Here is an 18,538-nt window from a genome sequence, read left to right on the forward strand (position 1 = left end):
TAAAATGCCAGGTAGATAAGTTTAAACTTAATTTACACAGTTTGTGAAGGCATAAAGGCACAGTTTGGTTGCACAATTCCGAATGAAGTTACGAGGCCTATTTTTGGGATTTTATGACCCTCTCATCCTCCTCTACCAGTGCATACATTCAGCAAATCTACTTTGATTACACAAAAGCAAAAAAAAATTCCACTGACCAGCATTACAATATGATTTTGATTACTCAAACTATAAAAATGAATCCGGAATCTTTTTATGGACCAGCTAATGAATATAATACAGGGGTTCATGTCCACCTGCCAGAATATGGGAGTCTACATCTCTTACACAATTCTTTTAAGCCCAATTACAACATGCAAGATGGAAGGAATTCTTCCCACTAGGTAGGCAAACATGTATAATAGTTAATGCAGTCATTCTGAACAACAGTCTTCCGTTTTGGTGTTTTTGTTTGCTTTCAACATTGGCCTTTCAGCCTACCTTCTCTTAAACAGATGCATAATCTGAGTATCCAATAGGTGTCTGCGCATTTACATGTATGAGGTAACTTACAATTAAATTGATTTGCGAATACGAATTGGCATTGAGATCATCCATGGATAAATTTTGTACAATTTCTTTCTCTGACAAGGACAAAAGAACTGTCAGTTTAGCTTAATTAGCAGCAATGCAGAAATTCACCAAGGCTCTTTGACAGCACCTTCCAGACCTGCAACCTCTACCATCTAGGACAAGGGTAGTAGATGATGCGAACACCCCCACCAGCAAATTCCCCTCCAAGCCATGCACCATCCCGACTTGGAACTATATCACCGTTCCTTCACTGTCGCTGGGTCAAAATCCTGGAACATCCTCCCTAACAGCACTGTGGGTGTACTTACACCACATGGACTGCAGTGGTTCAAGGCGGCAGCTCATCAGCACCTTCTCAAGGGCAATTAGGGATGGGCAATAAATGCTGGCCTAGCCAGCGAAGCCCACATCCTTTGAAATAATAAATAAAACAAACTCACCTCTAAGTCAGAAGTTTGGAGATTCAAGCACCATCCAGCACTTCATGAATGTCTAAGCAGAAAATTCAATCTTGTACTAGATTGTTGCAGGTGCCACCCCTTGGATCAGACATTAAGCGTAGGCTCTGTCAGCCTGTTCAGATTGATTTAAGAGATCCCACAGTAGTATTTTATATTTTAAATGCAACAAGCATTTCCCCCTTAAACAATACCATTGAAAGCAGACTAACTATTTATTCAGCCTCTTTTACTGTTGTGGGATCTTGGGTCTATGAATTAATTAACATGTTTACCACATACAGAGTTGACTAATTCATTGTATGTAAGTTTTGAAACATCCAAGAACATGATAAGGTACTATAAAGATAAAAATATTTATCTTAATTTCAGTCATCAATACACACCTTTATCTTAAAGTCATATAAAAGTTTGAAATATAATAGGTTAGGTTACAGTAGTGCAATGATTATGGTATTGGTTTAGTAACCTAGTGGCTGAGAGTTCAAATTCCACCGTAACGAGCTACAAAAGTGAATTTGCTAAATTTGTGGATTGACACCAAAAAAAATTAGCATGGAAACTGCTTGATCATTGTAGATGTCCAACTGATTCACTTGTGGTTCAGCAGAGTGAACCATTACTCAGTCTGGCCTGCATGTGACTCCAGTTCCACACTGCATTGTTGACCCAAGACAACTTAAGGATTGTCCCCCTGCCACCAATGTTTTTGGGCTGTGGCCAATCAAAAAGCAAATTAAAAATTATAATAGGGCTCTGCTTCCATTGCCAATTGAAAAGTAAATGATCATGTGCAGTTACATCCAAAAAGTTACAATTGAGTATACAAAGTCAAGCACAAAATATGTTTTATTTATATCTTTAAACAGTTACAACCTGTGATTTGAATGCCACTGACCATGTCAGTAAAACAAAAGTCAACTATTTAACAGGCAAAGCAATCCAACTGTTCTTAGTGCAAGCATTAGATGTCTGATTTTAGGTTAGATTTTCCATTTTTGCTCATGAAGCATACAGACATAAATATAAACAAATAAATGCAAGATACAAATAACAGAGAACAGAAATCTCTTACTACGGGAAGTATTTTGCCAAGGCAGAAGACTCTGCACAATGTTCTATAAAATTCCAATTCTAACTGAATTGATGGAATATTAAAGGGTATAAACAAAATAATTTAGACATTAACAATCAGAAGTACAGTAACAATACAATTCTTCACAGCTTGGCAGCACAAGACATCTCTGCCTTTCAGCGTGTACTATAAAACATTGCAAGAAAGAAATCAGATCAGTGTGCCTTCAAGACTGACTTTGTAATGTGTCGCATCCAACCCTCATCTGTCTTTCTTCCCCCAAAGCATTCCACTAGGTGTTTTATCAATTCAAGTTCTGTATCAGGCTTAACAATACAACAGTTAAGGTTTGTTTCCCCTCTGCCATCAACACAGATTATGTTCAAAAATAAAGCAACCTATAAGCTGAATAAGTTATAGTTTAACTAAACAAACAAAAATCATCCAGTAATATCCCAACTACAAACAGACCTTCTGATAAATAATCATTTCAGCCAAATCCATTCATGGTTAAGAATACATAAATAAAAAGGGTTCATATCTTTGAAAAGCATAAGATCATATTAAAAGACATGACAGATTGCTGTGTAGTGTTAATACTGTTGGTAAATCAGCAATTCAAACAAAGTTCAATGCTCCTCTAAAACAATACCACAACTTGAGTGAACTTAAGTGCAGATTACTTAAACTTAGCAGATAAAGGTCACATTTTTATTTTTCTCCTAAACAAATTTAGAATCAGAATTACTCTTAAGTTATCCCTACAGAAGCAAGTGGATTGAGCAGCAGCTAAATCATTTTGAATGTGTGATATTCAGCCCCTGGATAAAGGGAGACAATTCTAGCAGCATTAATTTAGTTACTTTCATGTGACAAAGACAGTAAAGCAACAGATATAAATATTCATTGTTCATGTGCATGTAGCTAAATTACCAGTAACAGACATCTTGTAAACCTTCAGGCCTTTCAAACTAAACTAAAACGTGTCCAACAGACCACAGCAGAAACTTAAAAAACCTTCTAAATATTTCTTTCCAGTGGAAACTGAAAAGCATAATTCAAGGCACTGTACTCCTGCAGGGTTATTAAATTTATCTCAATATCTATTCAAGTTAATTAAACTTAGTTTTAAGGTTACTAGTGTTAAATGTACAAAGCAAAATATAAAGTGTCTGAATTGCAAGACAAATGCAACTATCGCCCAAGAACTAACTAGCTTTCAGCAACGCTTTGTGAAAATATTTCACAGTGATTGCTCATTGCAATGTATGGCTATGTGCATTAGCAAGCCCACTCTGGCTGCCAATAGTATTCAGCTACAATCAAGTATATTTAATTTTGTCTTTACAAAGAAAGCAGTTAAATGAAACTGTTCTCAAAAACATTCCCCCCATGCCCTTATTGTCTCAAATTCTTCACAATAAAGCTAGGTAGTCCTCATGTTGGACCCAGATGGGTTTAGAATAGGTTTTTGGAGTGGTACTGGAAACATCTGTAAGCCTCCTTTGCTAAGAGATGGAAATGAGGATATTCCTTGAGTACTGAATGCCCCAGGCTGTGAAGTTGGACCTGAGACAACTGGCCATTGTACACCATACAGTGGTGCTGGGATCATGCCACCATACTGGCACAGAGGCAGCATGTAAGCAGGTACTGTACCCGGGATAGGAGCAGCTGGCAATCCTGCTGGTACTGTTGATTTTCCTGGTGTTAAAGCAGCTGACGTAGGGCATGTCACTGGAGCAGAGAACTTTCTTGTCTTCCCTGGTGCAGCTATTCCCTAAAATAAAGAGAACAATGTTTGGTAAACTGGCAGAATGGCATGAGGCATGAAATAATATACAGGTGTAACCAAGTTTTGGAACTCTTTCCTAAAAACTGTCAAACGAAAGAACAATAATGGACATTTGTAAAACTGTTTTTTTAAAAATTCTTTAATGGGAAGTGGGCTTTGCTGCTGGGAAGCCAACATTTGTTGCCCGTTTCTAATTGCCCTCAAGAAGATGGAGGTGAGCTTCCTTCTTAAACCACTGCAGTCCACCTGGCGCAGGTACACCTACAGTGCTGTTAGGAAGAGAGCTCCTAGATTTTGATCCAGCGACAGTGAAGGAACTGTTACATAGTTCTAAGTCAGGATGGTACATGGCTTGGAAGGGAACATGCAGGTGGTAATGTTCCCATCTGTCTGCTGCCCTTGTCCTTCTAGGTAGGTAGAGGTCACGGGTTTGGAAGGAGCATTGGAGAACTGCTGCAGTGCATTGCTACTACTGTGTGTTGATGGTGGAGAGAGTGAATGTTTAAGTTGGTGGATAGGGTGCAATCAAGCAGGCTGCTTTGTTTTGGATGGTGTTGAGTTTCTCAAGTGTTGGTGGAACTGTACTCACCCAGGCAAGTGGAGAGTATCCCATCACACTCCTGAATTGTGTCTTGTTAGATGATTGATGTAGTTTGGGGCGTAAGTAGGTAAGTTACTTGTCTCAGAATTCCCAGTCTCTGACCTGCTCTTGTAGCTGCAGTACTTATATGGCTGGTGGTTCAGTTCAGCTTTTAGTCAATGGTGACAGCCATTGAATGTAAAAGGGCAACGGTTGGATATTCTCTTGTTGGAGACGGTCATTGCCTGGCACTTGTGGCACAAATGTTATTTGCCACTTAGCAGCCCAAATCTGAATGTTGTCCAGGTCTTGTTACACATGAACACAGGCGGCTTCAGTATTTGGGGAGTTTGGAATGGTACTGAACATTGTCACGTCATCAGCGACCATCCCCTCATTGACCTTATGATGGAGGAAAGGTGATTGATAAAGCAGCTGAAGATGGTAGGTCCTAGAACACTACCCTGAGGAACACTTGTAGTGATATTCTGGGACTGAGGTGGTTGGCGTCTAACAACCACAACCATCTTCCTTTGTGCTAGGTATGGCTCCAACTGATGGAAAGTGCCCCTGCCATTCCCACTGACTTCAATTTTTCCAGCGATCCTTGACGTCACATTCTGTCAAATGTTGCCTTATGTAAGGGCAGTCACTTACCTCTCTTGAGTTCAGCTCTTTTGTCCATGTTTGGACAAAGATGGCAATGAGATCAGGAGCCAAGTGGCCCTTGTGGAACCCAAACGGAACATCAGTGAGCAGGTTGTTGGTAAGAATGTGCCACTTGTAAGTACTGACATTGATGCCTTCCATCACTTTACTGGTGACAGAGAGGAGTTCAAATGGGGCAGTATTTGGCCGGATTGGATTTGTCCTTTTTTTGAACAGGACATATCTGGGCAATTTTCCACATTGTTGGGTGGATTTGTAACTGTACTAGAACAGCTTGGCTAGGGGCACAGCTAGTTCTGGAGCACAAGGCTTCAGTACTATTGCCAGAATGTTATCAGGGCCCATAGTCTTTGCAGTATCCAGTGCCTTCAGCTGTTTGATATCACATGGAGTGAATCAAACTGGCAGAAGACTGGCACCTGTAATACTGGGGACCTCAGCAGGAGGCCCAGATGGATTATCCACTTGGCACTTCCAGCTGAAGATGGTTGCAAAAGCTTCAGTCTTGTCTATTGCACTGATGTGCTAGACTCCCCGTCATTGAGGTTGGGAATATTTGTGGAGCCGCCGCTTCCTGTTAGCTGTTTAATCATTCACCACCATTCATGACTGAACATGGCGGGACTGCAGAACTTTTATCTGATCCATTGGTTGTGGGATTGCTTAGTTTTGTCTAATGTATGTTGCTTCTGCTGTATGACATGCAAGTTGTCCTGTGTTGTAGTTTCACCAGGGTGACATTTCATTTTTAGGTATGCCTGGTACTGCTCCTGGCACTCCCCTTCACATCACTGAACCAGCATTGATCCCTTGGCTTAACAGTAATGGTAGAGTGGAGCATATGGTGGACCATGAGGTTATAGATTGTGTTTCTACATAATTTTGCTGCTGCTGATGTCCCACAGTACCTCATGGATGCCTAGTTTTGAGTTGCTAAATTTGTTCTGAATCTATCCCATTTAGCATGGAATGATCATACCAAACAACACAATGGAGGGTTTTACTTAGTGTGATGACACGACTTTGTCTTCACAAGGACTGTAGGGTGGTCACTCCAACTCTACTGTCATAGACAAAGGCATCTGCAACAGGTGGATTGGTGAGGACAAGGTCTCAGAACGTTATTCCTCTTGTTGGTTCCTTCACCACTTGCCACAGTCCCAATCTGGCATTTGTATCCTTCAGGACTCAGCCAGTGGTGGTGCTACTGAGCCACCCTTGGTGATGGACACTGAAGTCTTCTATTCAGAGTATTCAGTGCCCTTGCCACCCTCAGTGCTTCTCCAATTATTATTCAACATGGAGGAGTACGGATTCACATTTGGTGGTGATGGGTTGGTAGATGGTAATCAGATTTCATTGCCCATATTTGACCTGATGCCAGAATATATCTTCAAGTCCACATTTAAACTGCATTGGATCTAAAACACTCTTCTGGGGTCTATGTTTTTAATTACTCAGGCAACTGCTCTTATGTTTTACTATTACAACCGTTTTGTTAATTGTACAAATAAGAACCTATAAAGATGCATGACGTGGTGGATGTCAAATCACAATCTAAGCAATTGAATTACTTGCGGTGTAGGGACCCTAAAGGAGGAATGTAAATAAGGAAGTAAGCTGAAACATAAAATGGAGCTGACAAACACAAACCAGTTGACAGCAGCTTCACAGAATTAACGCCTTAAAATTGTGCTGTGTAATATTAGTGTGTTACATTTAAATGAAATTCCTGCCTATTTTGGTGACTTCTGTCTGAAATTTAATTAAAATGTGTTAAAATATTCAATGTCATCACACAGGACAAGGTCTTTACCACTCACATCAGGTTGGGACAGTTTTTGCCGAGGTTCCTTATCAAATCTATGTTGGTTCTGCTTTAATTGGTTTAAAGAAGGCTTGAACTGTGCAGCTCCAACTGTTTCCTTCGTCCAATCATCTACAAGCTTGTGCAGGTCATCTGTAAAAGTTCCCTTCTTGTTGTTACTGTTGTTGGTTTGATTTTGCTGTTGAGGTGGCTGATGACGTTGGGGCTGGTGTTGATGCTGTTGCAGAATCTGCTGCACTGAGTGGTTTGTACTACTGCTGCTTGAAGACCCTGAAAAAAAAAAGTATCGACTTTATAAAAAAAATTACCAGGCTAAAATGCTGTAAGAGGAAGTGGAACTGTAAATAAATATTCAGTCACTAAAACAGGAAATCAAAATGTTAGATTTAATTTGTATCAGTATTATTCTAATAAAACCACAATACAGAATAGAACAATATAAAATTGCCAATGCATGCACCTCTAATAAAGCAAAACAATTCACCAGTGATATGTCATCTGAAAAGTAATACACATTCCATGGCAACTACAGAAGCAGTTAATTTCAATCCAAAAATATAGTTCATGCAATTGTACAGTAGAAAGAAAATTGGATAGTTACTACTTCGATCTTTGCCTAGACATAGCCGTTTCAGGGTAGACCCTATAATGTAAGACGATACAAGACACACACAGTTAGGCCTCAAAATATTTTAAGCAGCTCTGATGGAAATACTCTGCTGATGCAGTACAAAGCTATTCATTTGATTAATTAATCAATAGTTCAAATGTTAAATTAACAGGGTTATCCTGCTGCCAGTTTTTTTTTAAAAACAAGATCTAATAAAAGCCACTGTGCAACCACACCAGTATAGTTCGCATCTGTGACCTCTGGAAGAAGAGAGACACATGATGATCAAGTTTTTTTTGCAACCCTCCTCTCTTCTCCCCCTTACCAGAAGGTTTCAAATGTGGCATTTTAGTATCAAAGGAAAATAGGTTTTAATATTTTCTTTTCAAATATACATTTTGAGCATAAACATTTTGTAAAATTAATTCTATAATCTTGAAAAAGAACACAGCATTGATATTAATTTAAAAATGTATTATACAGGAAATTGTTATTAATTTCAGAAATATTTCCTGAATTGACACAAAGTGTTTGTTTCTCAGTTGAATGGAAAAATTACCAAATAATTAGATTGAGCATGGGAAATAGATAAAATGCCACAAACAATTATGGCTAATTGATGTTTCCAGAATTAAGAATAATCTGGTCTGGCTGCACGTAAACTGTTACACTTCTTAGTCTTATAAAGATACATTGTTCTGCAGGTCTGTGGCCATTACATATCAATGGATGAAAAGCAAACCACATTGTTTACAGCCTTTAAAACCTCAAATGAACTTGGGAAATATGCAAATGCTGAGGATTTAAGTTATAACCACTATTCTGAAATTACGTCACTAATTGCCTTCATTTAAAATATATTCAAATACAAACAGCTGTATAATGGGGTAAGATTTATTTTCTGAGTAGATTCCCCCTTTTCCCCTCTTAAGGGTTAATTTTTCCTCTCTCCCATGGGTTCAACATAACAAAATATGTCACAGTGGCAAAGAAATACTGCTGATTTAGAACAAGGAAATATCAGAACAATTTTTAATATACTTAGCTATGAATCAATAACTAGATACTATGCGGTCATTGAGTGCTGTACATTGTGGCTGAAAAAGCAAAGTTGGGGGACCTGGTGGACAACTGAATTATTTTTTAAATCTTTCACTCAGTTTGAACCCAACCCAGTCCAATCAAAATTTCCTCTCTTTGCTGCATGGAACACTTCCTTTGCAAAATGATGCTGGGTCATGAAAAATACAGATGCACCCTTCCAACTTTACAATAATAATAGTTTCACTTCAAGCTGTGGGCTAAGCTGGGTGGGAAATGAACTGTTATGACTTCTATGAAATTGTACTACATAGGTTGTGCAGCCTCTGGACGTGTATTACATAATACTGATACTGCGTGCCAAGATACAAGGGTATCTCATTTTGCGGTGCTGATATTACACAGCTCCCGACTGTACACAACTGCTAAACCCTTGTGTGTGTGTGTGTGTGTGTGTGTGTGTGTGTGTGTGTGTGTGTGTGTATATATATATATATATATATATTTCTAAAAAAACTTGGAGGAAAATTATGTCACAATATATCTTGCCTCACAACACGAGATCTTTTATCTGAAGACTATAGAATACCAATTTTGATAAAGCAGAACACTTTCCTATTAGCCGTAGAGTCAGACCAGTGACGATCTTTACACTATGAAATCCAAGACATTCACAGCCAACTTTCAGCTGAAGCCACAATGTTCAAAAACAATTAGCCAAGTTTAACAAAGCAAATATGCCAAACTTTTCACTCCCAAGTGGCACAAGTTATCAGGTACAATGTACATTACATAATAATAACAACAGAGAAAGAGGCCATTTGGCCCAACTGGTCCATTCACTGATTTTACTCCATACAAACCACCTCCTGCCCTTCTTTGAAGCTCATTAACGAATCCTTCTATTCCCTTTCTGTCATTTGTTTATCTAGCTTCCCTCAAATCCTTGTGGTAGTGAGTTCGACATTCTAAACAAACTCTGGATAATGAATTCCCTTCTAGATGTATTAGTGATTAAGTTGTACCTAAAGCCTCTAGTTTTTGTCTCCCCGACAAGTGAAAGGATCTTCTCCAAGCCTAGCCTGTCTAATCCTTTCATAATCTTAGACTTCCATCAGGTCACCCCTCAGTCTTGCTTTTTCTACACAGAGTTTGAATAGGTGACAACATACATTTCAAAATGATCCCAATCCTACTTCAGCCACATGCCTGAGTTCCAAACAAAGATGAGATAAGCAACAATGGTGGCTGCTGGGAGACATCACTTCAGCATTCAGTATCCCACATAATTTTCATTCAAATTTTACTTTAATTGCACATTCCAATCATGCCATAAGTTACTTCTTTGTGCTACCTTCACTGAACTTACCTTTTGGTATTCTTGAGACAAATTGGGCTAATAGCTAACTAGCAACAGGTAAAAGTGTTGGCAGGATTTTACAGGATGCTATCAATGTTCATAAGTGCTCTAAAAAGGGGTCAGTATGGATACAAGATGAATATAAAATGGCTGATATATCACAAATTCTATCTGGTGATAATCAAACCAATGGATAAAACCACCAAGGCAATATAGTTCACATGGATTTTCATAGTTTTCCCTTAAATGCCTTATATACAATTTGCCTCAACCATTCCCTGTGGTAGCAAGTACCACATTTTCACCACTCTTTGGGTAAAGAAGTTTCTTCTGAGTTCCCTATTGGGTTTCTTGGTGACTATTTTATATTGATAGCCTCCAATTATGCTCTTCCCACACGAGGAAACATTACAAGTGGTCTCAAGTGATTAATTTAAATAGTGGCTTCAAAAAGTTCTGGAAGTTGAAATTCAGGTATTGTTAAGGAATCAAATTGATATTCAAGGTATCTGAATAATCCAGTGTCACAGATTCAACTCAAATGAAAGTCACTTACTTATTTATACACACAACTGGAATTGTCTGAAGTCTAATTTAGAGAGTTATCTAAATTTGCAAACAACAGAACAAAAGTAAAATGGTTATGGATGAGTTATGCCAAAAACGGATGTACCTCTCTTGTTACAATTTCTAGAGCTGGTGGAATCTATTTTTTAAAATTCTTTTTACAGGATGTGGGCATCACTGGCTAGGCCAGCATTTCTTACCCATCCCTAATTATCCTCAAGGAGGTGGTGATAGTAGTCATGGTGAACTACTTTCATGAACTGCTGTAGTCCATGTGGTGTGGGTACATTTACAGTGCTGCTAATAACCACAGTACTACTCCTGAAGTCACAAAAAATCCAAAACCTCAGTTAGAAATCTAACATGAGATCATCCAGCTCTTCAATGGTCTATTTTATGTTATTAATCCCAGAATTTGCTCTCCAGTTAGAAGAACAATCTTTCAAGATTAAGGAAGTTGAGATGAGGCTTATGCGGAGCATAAACACTGGCACAGACTGTAGGCCAAAGGCTTTAAGTTCATGAAGTCCACAGTTTTCTTCCACAAAGGTCCATCGCTCTGAGAATCAATCCTGATTTGGCCAGTATAGTAATACTCAATTAACTACAATTCATTCTTAGTTTTTCAGAGTATTATCGTACTGGTTGACAAAGCTGGACTGAAAAGTGAAGGTGCCTGTGATCAACTGCAAAACCAGTCTTTGACCAAAATATTTTTTAATGTCAATATCTTGCCCAGGAAAAAAGGGACCTTGTCAATTAGCTCTGCTATCCCAGGCATCTGGAAAACCTGTAAAGGTATTTGCTCCATATAAATCTGAAAGAGAGTAGCTTCTCTCTTTCAAATTCATTCTCCAACCTGATGTGGAAAAGTATAAGGCTTCACCTGAAAGTCTTGTGCAAAACAATCCAATTTTCACTGAGTCTGTATTGAACATTACAAGCTACATTTAAAAAAGTGATTTGACAATTTTTCTATGGTTTGTTTTCACTGCAAGTACCAGGGACTCAAACTCTGGCATAATTTCGAAAACAAGCAGCAGGCCCATTCAAAGTGACCATCCATGGTCTTCAATTTTCTTTCAGTCCATTGTTAAATGAGTCAATAATTTCTCATTCATGAGGTTACAGGTTTATCCATTATACAGTTTTGGATCGGAGGTGAGTTGCAACTACTTAACAACTTGGTAGCACTCGTCTTTCAATGAAAATGCTGTGGTACTGTACTAACGGAATGATGTCGCCTAGTCAGTAGTGTCAATTTTCAGATGAAATGCTAAAGTAAGACCAAAGACTGCCTGCTTAGGTGGATGCAAAACATGTCATGGTACCATGAGATGAGAGGGGAGTCGTTCCAGTGTCCTGGCTGATATTCCTTTCTCAAACAACACCAAAAACAGTTTATCTGATCATTCATTCATTTCCTGTTTGTTGGATCTTGCCATTTGTATATTAGCTGCTGTATTTGCCTACAGAACAATGACTGCATTTCAGAAGCAATCAATTGGCTGTAAAGTACTTTAGTTGGTCCAAAGGATGTGGTCAGATACTACATAAAAATGGCTTTTTAATAGACATGCAAATTCTACATATCGTGCAACATTCCAGCGGTGAAATGTACAACTGTGATCACAATGAGTGGATTAAGCAAGCCATGCAGATTATTGTGAATGTAGGAAGGAGCAGGAAAATGCTGTTCCAGCATAAGAAATGCACCCATGACAAAGCCCAGCCAGCATGGAAGGCTGTAAGAGATCTCTACAACTTATCACAGAGACACACAAAATGAGGCGTCACACTGCTACATTCCGGTATGACTTTGGTATTGCCATGATTCTCAATTATTCTACCTTGATAAACTTTTATCTAAGTAGGCTGATCAGTCATGGTTGAATAGTTTCACACAATAATATTGTTAGCCTAAATTTAGCTGCAAGTGAAGCGCAAGGAGAGATAATAGGGGTATCTCCAAATGATTATAGTCTAGAAAAGGTAAACGTGTATATTAGTAATTGAGGAAAACAGTTCTAGATATCCAATGTTTATGTAGAACAGATGCAAAATAAATATTCGCTTTTTCCATCGTCAGCCAGCAAGATATTTTAGATTTATTTCCTCTTTATCCTAAAGTACATACAGCTACTCTAGATATCTTTGTGTACAAACAGAATTGACTGAACTTTGCTACTCCATTTTCAGCTATCAAGAATGTTTTCCTTTCCTTCACGTACACAGCAAATACATACATTACATTGTAGTTTTTGTTCCTGTCCACATAATTACATCTCATGGGATTAATACAGTCCGCTTTGGCGGAGTCTGATTTGAGCAAGAACCACTGTGGGCAGTTTATCTTGTGAACTACAGTCTGTTTACTGCGACAATAATTTATTTCACTAGATTCAAAGTATTATTTGTGTTCCACCATAAGACAAAGTATGTGCTGTCACTTCAACAATGTCCATATGTTCACCAGCACCTTTTATTTTACAGGAAACTCGCAAAGGAGGGAGTCAGTGGAACCATTGTGGTTACCTCAGCGTTCCACACTATACATTTGAAGTTGCCATCTGTTTAGGCAAATTTTGCATCACTGAGTTTGAGAAGGGAATACAGGATGAGTCATTGATCACAGGGAAGGAAACAAAGAGATGGCGGTTGAAAAAGGGATTGCTTTATGTAGATGTACAACATGGCTATGAACTCTAAGTCACTTTGAAGTTTCAAGCTCATGGAGCTATTGACTAAATGCAAGATCGTTCACAAGGATGAAGAGGCTATTGATAACTTGTCTCACTGCACGAGGCAATTCAAGTGGGTCTGGATAGCTATAGGTTCTACCACAACTAAGACCATGGATTGGTAACCCACAGACCTAGGAACAGTTCAACTTCGCAAAGATAAGGCATACCACTACTCCATCCAGAGCCTTTCCAATGCATCGAGGGTTCACAGCAAGGACAATGATAGGAGCTCTGGCATTGACAGTTTAGAAGGTACCAAACAGCTTCGGGCTTACGAGAAAAGACACAAAAATACCAGGTCTCCATCTTTCAGTATGCAGTTGGAGACATAACTGATGATGTCCTGGCAAGACAAGGAGTTAGGAGACCTCAGCATCAAACCAGGAGATTTTGAGAGCCATTGATTACTGCTTCAGCCCCAAGCAGGGTAATTGAAAAAGCAAGAGTCATCTAAAGGAGCCAAAGGCAGGACGAATCCATCGATTCATTTATATTCATTTATTTCTTGTATAAGCTGGCGAGTAGTGTGGATACAGAGCTTTAAAACATGAGTTAACTCGTGACCACATTGTAGTCAGCATGCTCAAAAAGATGCTGTCGGGCTTTTTGCAAACTGAGGACGATTTAACATTACAGAAGGCTGAATGGTTTACAAGGCAGGTGAAGCTGCAAAAGCAGAATCAGGGTGTACTCCAGGGAGATGTTAAGGCCTGGGAGGGCTCAATCCAGTATGAAAGTCCAAATTTGGGAGCCCTGCCCACCAAAACTGTCAAAGGGGTGGGAAGAGCCTTTCCAACTATTTTAAGATGTTCTAGATGCAGCACCAAAAAACAGCATTGTAGAGGAGAATGCCCAGCAGGGGAAGCTGAATGATTTCTCGGTGGCAAGACCAGACATTTTAAACAATTCTGCAGATCTAAAGCACAATTTAAGGACAAAAGCTGGAACAAGCTTCCAAGCATTTAGAAGTCCAAGGAAATTGAAAAGATGCTGCCAAGGATACAGTGCTTCCAGCTAAGACTCATGTGTTATGACTCTACAACAGAGTACATGCTGGGGAAAGGTCGGACAATACATTATTGAGAGCTACAGTTGACCAGGCTACCCAACAAGACTTAACGCTCATCTAAGGTGGAAGCATATTCTTAATCAATGACAAGTACTCAACCAGCCTCTACAAATAAATTGAGAGAGATTAGAAGAGCCCAGTTGAAGGAAAATGGAATGCAGTCACAACAGAACATACTGTCAAGATGGTTGGCCTGAATATGTCTCAAGCAATTGGGTGTTAAGACAATATCATGAACCACAATAACATCTGATGATTGGTGACAACCTTTCTAGTCTTCCATGAAAGGCTGGTAAACTCCACAGAGGTCACTTCAGCATTACCAAATGGAGAGCACAGGTGCAACAATCTGTATGGTGGCCTGGAATTTGGAAGCCATAAAATAACTTATTTCAATGTGCCAAACTTATGCCATCAACAGCCAAGAACCAAAAGAACCATCAACATTTCTGTCCAGACCTTGCAAAGGTTAGGAATGGATTTATTTGATTTCAGGAAAAAAATCTTATAGTCACTGACCATTACTCTCGCTGGTTGGAAATCAGCAGACCCCATACCACAACCGCGGAAGCTGTGGTAAAACCTTTGAAACACATTTATTCAGAAGGTAGTCTCGGTCAACAGTCCACAGTTTATAAACGAACATTTCCGACCATTCGCAGCTGAATACGGATTTCACCCTGTGACCAGTTCGCCACACCATCCACAGGCTAATGGAGAAGCAAAGCAAGGTGTGAAAAATATCAAAATGTTGATGTAAAAGAACTATGACCTAAAATTAGCCTTAATTATAGGGCAATGCCATTAAATAATGGCTTCTTGCCAGAATTACTGATGGGGAGTGAACATTGTACTTATCATGAGACCTTGGATGTATATAGCTCTAAATAAATAGTTCCATGGAAAACTAAATACTGACTATCTCCAAGACACTCCTAGAGTAAGTGAAACCTCACTGAGCCAGAAAATAACACAAGTAAAAGGAAACAAGCCAAACCACTTCCTAAACAATCATATGTCTACCTCTTTCAAGGGGAATATTGTGCAAGTTGCAACACACTACAATCATTTTGTCTATTTACTCCAGCTTACACTGCAAGGCAGTAAAGTAATCCAAATGCTAAAGGTTTTCTCTGTTATATTCCTGCCTTAAATTGCAGGAGCTTTCATTTGGGAGGGTGGGGGGAGAGGGGAGAAGAACAGAGAAGAGATTTGTAGGTTTGACAGAAATGTCAATCACATTTAGAGAATAACCTCTGTCTCTTGGAAACTAAATCTGCATTGTCTTGCTTTCCAAAAAAAATTGATGATGGCTTTTATTCAAGCAATGCCACCTGATTCAAAATTAGGATTTTCTCACCAGTTGGTGTTACATGCCATTACTGAACTTGAAACATGCTGTTTTGTATCAGAAAAGGAAATGTAATTTTGGTGATGTAGATGTGGAATGTAAACTTGATCAAAGTGCCATGTCTTGTTGGCCACTGCTGCATTGAAACTTAATGAGATCACTTTCATGCAAGACCGCTGTTGAGAAATTACTCTGTAGCTGAAGTTCTTGTTTCATAAGCTGACTGCAATCTAACACCAAATTCCTGCCAAGACATTTTATCTTAACATGCTGCTCTTAGCTGTGGTCCAGGTAGTTGACCTGTGACACTCTCTCTGCACAGGCTAAAAACAAATGCTGGATCTGCCACCTACAACTCAGGTTCCATGGCCACGGTCTACTGCTGCTCTTCCTTGCTCTATTACATATTTAGCAAAGGCAGAAACCCATGCTGCAAAGTTCAATGAACTATCAGAAGAGGGTAAAATTCGTGGACTAAAATCACTTGTTCTGCTTACTATTGTAACCTCATCAGATAAATCTGATGTTTTGTCAACTTTGAAGTGGGAGATATTAATAACATGGGAATGAAGCAAATCCAGAGTCAATACCTGGTTAATGCAAATGTATAAAACTACCGCTCTTTTATACATATTTACAGCATGCTAGCTGTAATGCAGAGATCAAATTAAATCCCCAAGTGATCATCTCATCCGAGACTCCTTAAGAGTGATTGATATTAGAGTAAGATAATTTGCATTCCGTAGTGTTCTGCTGTTGAGTTTTACAGAAAACAGAAGTAACAAGATACCAGGAGGTTCAGCTGAATATTATGCACTTCACATCCTGCTCCAACAATACCACATGGAGTCTGAGTATTTCAATTTCCATTTCTTACAAAAACAGTCTATGATGAAAATTGTGGCTGTTTTCAAGATTTGTGAACTTAGGTGTATTTAGAAAGACCCCTAGCCTGATCTCAAATGCCTGTGAATAAAAGATCCCAAAAGAATATCAAATATGATTTGGAGTATTTCACTAGTATACCCATGACCATCGTAAGGCAGATTTCTGTGCAATTATGTTACAGTTTGTAAAGATAGCCAAATACCAACATACCATGGTTATGGATAGCTGAAATTCAGCACCATCATGAAATGGTAGCCAGTGGAAATCCTAAAGGGAAACACTTACGCTTTCAATTGGTTGTCAGCATTCTACAAAGTAATAGTATACATCTTCCTGGGAAGGGTACATGCTTCATAACTATTGTGAAATGTAGCCAGACATCTGGTTGAACTAATATGTTAACGAGAATTGTTTTAAATTATCCAATTTTAAGGGAATATTTCAAAAAAGAGTCCACAAATAGGAATATTCTTCTTTTGACTGCAATTACCTGACACTGAAAATTAATTTTTAAAAACTTACCTGTGCCAATTAATTACTTTCCAAAAGCTGTTCCAAATCGGAAGATGGGTGGGGCTATAATAGGCTCTTGCACTCAGGCTTGAAATGCTTTGGCACCTAAGAGTTATGACAATGCAGATGTGCTGGATTCATTATCCAACACCCTCTGGACTTGTTGAGCCAGACCGTGCAAATCATTGGTTTTTAATAACTGAAAGCTACCCTCCTAGTAGTTAGTATATTTACATTTTTCTTCACATGAATCAGAAACAAATAAAAAACAATTTCAAATTTACAGTTAGGATACTAAGGTGAAATTAAACTATCAAGATAAACTGAAATAAAAGACAAAAACATTGTTGGAAACATTCAATCAGTCAGACAACATCTGTGGAGAGGGAAGGAAGGGTTAATATTTCAGGTCTTATGACCCTTTGTCAGAATGATAACGGGTCAAGAGGGTTTCTAATGAAGGATCATAAAACCTGAAACATTAAACCTGCTTTCCTCTCTCCAGGGATGTTGCCTGGCCAGAAAGTTTCCAGTTTTATTTCAGATTTCCTGCGTCAGCAGTATTTTGCTTTTACCATATTAAAAACTCTCCTTTCATCTATTTACTATCTCCTAAGGTAGTAGTTACACAAATCGGGTTGTAGTTTTCAGGAGAATTAACTTCATTAGCTCAGTTTTGATGGTAACAATCCTGCAAAACTGATGAGTTGAATTTATACTGTGGAAAATTAGTAAAAAGTATCAAAATAAATAAATTAACATTCTATAAAATGATAAAGGAATTTCATATGAAAGCAATAGTGAGTTCATTACCAATATCATACACCAGAATTTCAAACAGTTAAGTTGGAATTACTATGAAGTAGATGTTTTAGTGCAAGATTTCTTTAGAAAAAATATTCCTTTCTGCATTTGATCTAAATAAAAGTACTTACATTGTCAAAAAATCCACAACGAAACCAAAACTCAAACACATAGCATTCAAAGCCTTCTTTACAAATATCTAAAATATATTAGTTTAGTATAAAGGTTGACCTCCGCTCTAACTTAGCAATTTCAAAACTTATCCACATTTCTTTCTTAAAAACAAAAACTTCATCACAAAATATTTGTAATTTACAATGCTTAAATGGCCTTCAGTACCTGATCAGGACAATATACCTTTATATGTTCAAAACAACACACAGACTTTGCATTTTTAAAAATACATTCTTGAAGGAAACTTTTTTTTTTAATTCTAAGGAAACTACAAATTATGGTGCACAAAATGGAGTATAAAACTATGTGCTCAGAGTGCAGCTTATAGGTTACCATTTATATCTTGATATATTCTAGATAAATTTAACCAACAAATCAGTAAATATGGTAAAATAGTCACTTAAGACAATCTGAATGGTGTAAAGAATGCTAGCATGGA

At 38.3% G+C, this 18,538-nt stretch overlaps 1 protein-coding gene across 4 annotated transcripts in view; it reads right to left on the minus strand.

Moving 5' to 3' along the window:
- Nucleotides 1-1,862: 1,862 nt before the first annotated feature.
- wnk2 (WNK lysine deficient protein kinase 2) overlaps nt 1,863-18,538 on the minus strand; it is a 225,255-nt gene continuing 208,579 nt past the window's right edge. For 3 of the 4 annotated variants that reach the window (XM_041191976.1, XM_041191977.1, XM_041191975.1), the window contains 3 exons: nt 7,580-7,621; nt 6,974-7,248; nt 1,863-3,886 (listed from right to left, as the gene is read on the minus strand). In XM_041191976.1, coding sequence (XP_041047910.1) covers nt 3,533-3,886; nt 6,974-7,248; nt 7,580-7,621 — 671 coding nt within the window. In that variant the 3' untranslated portion in view covers nt 1,863-3,532. The remainder of the gene's footprint in view (nt 3,887-6,973; nt 7,249-7,579; nt 7,622-18,538) is intronic. The other variant, XM_041191978.1, reaches the window with a different exon arrangement.

The sequence above is a fragment of the Carcharodon carcharias genome, chromosome 7 (assembly GCF_017639515.1).
Source record: "Carcharodon carcharias isolate sCarCar2 chromosome 7, sCarCar2.pri, whole genome shotgun sequence".
Lineage (NCBI taxonomy): Eukaryota > Metazoa > Chordata > Chondrichthyes > Lamniformes > Lamnidae > Carcharodon > Carcharodon carcharias.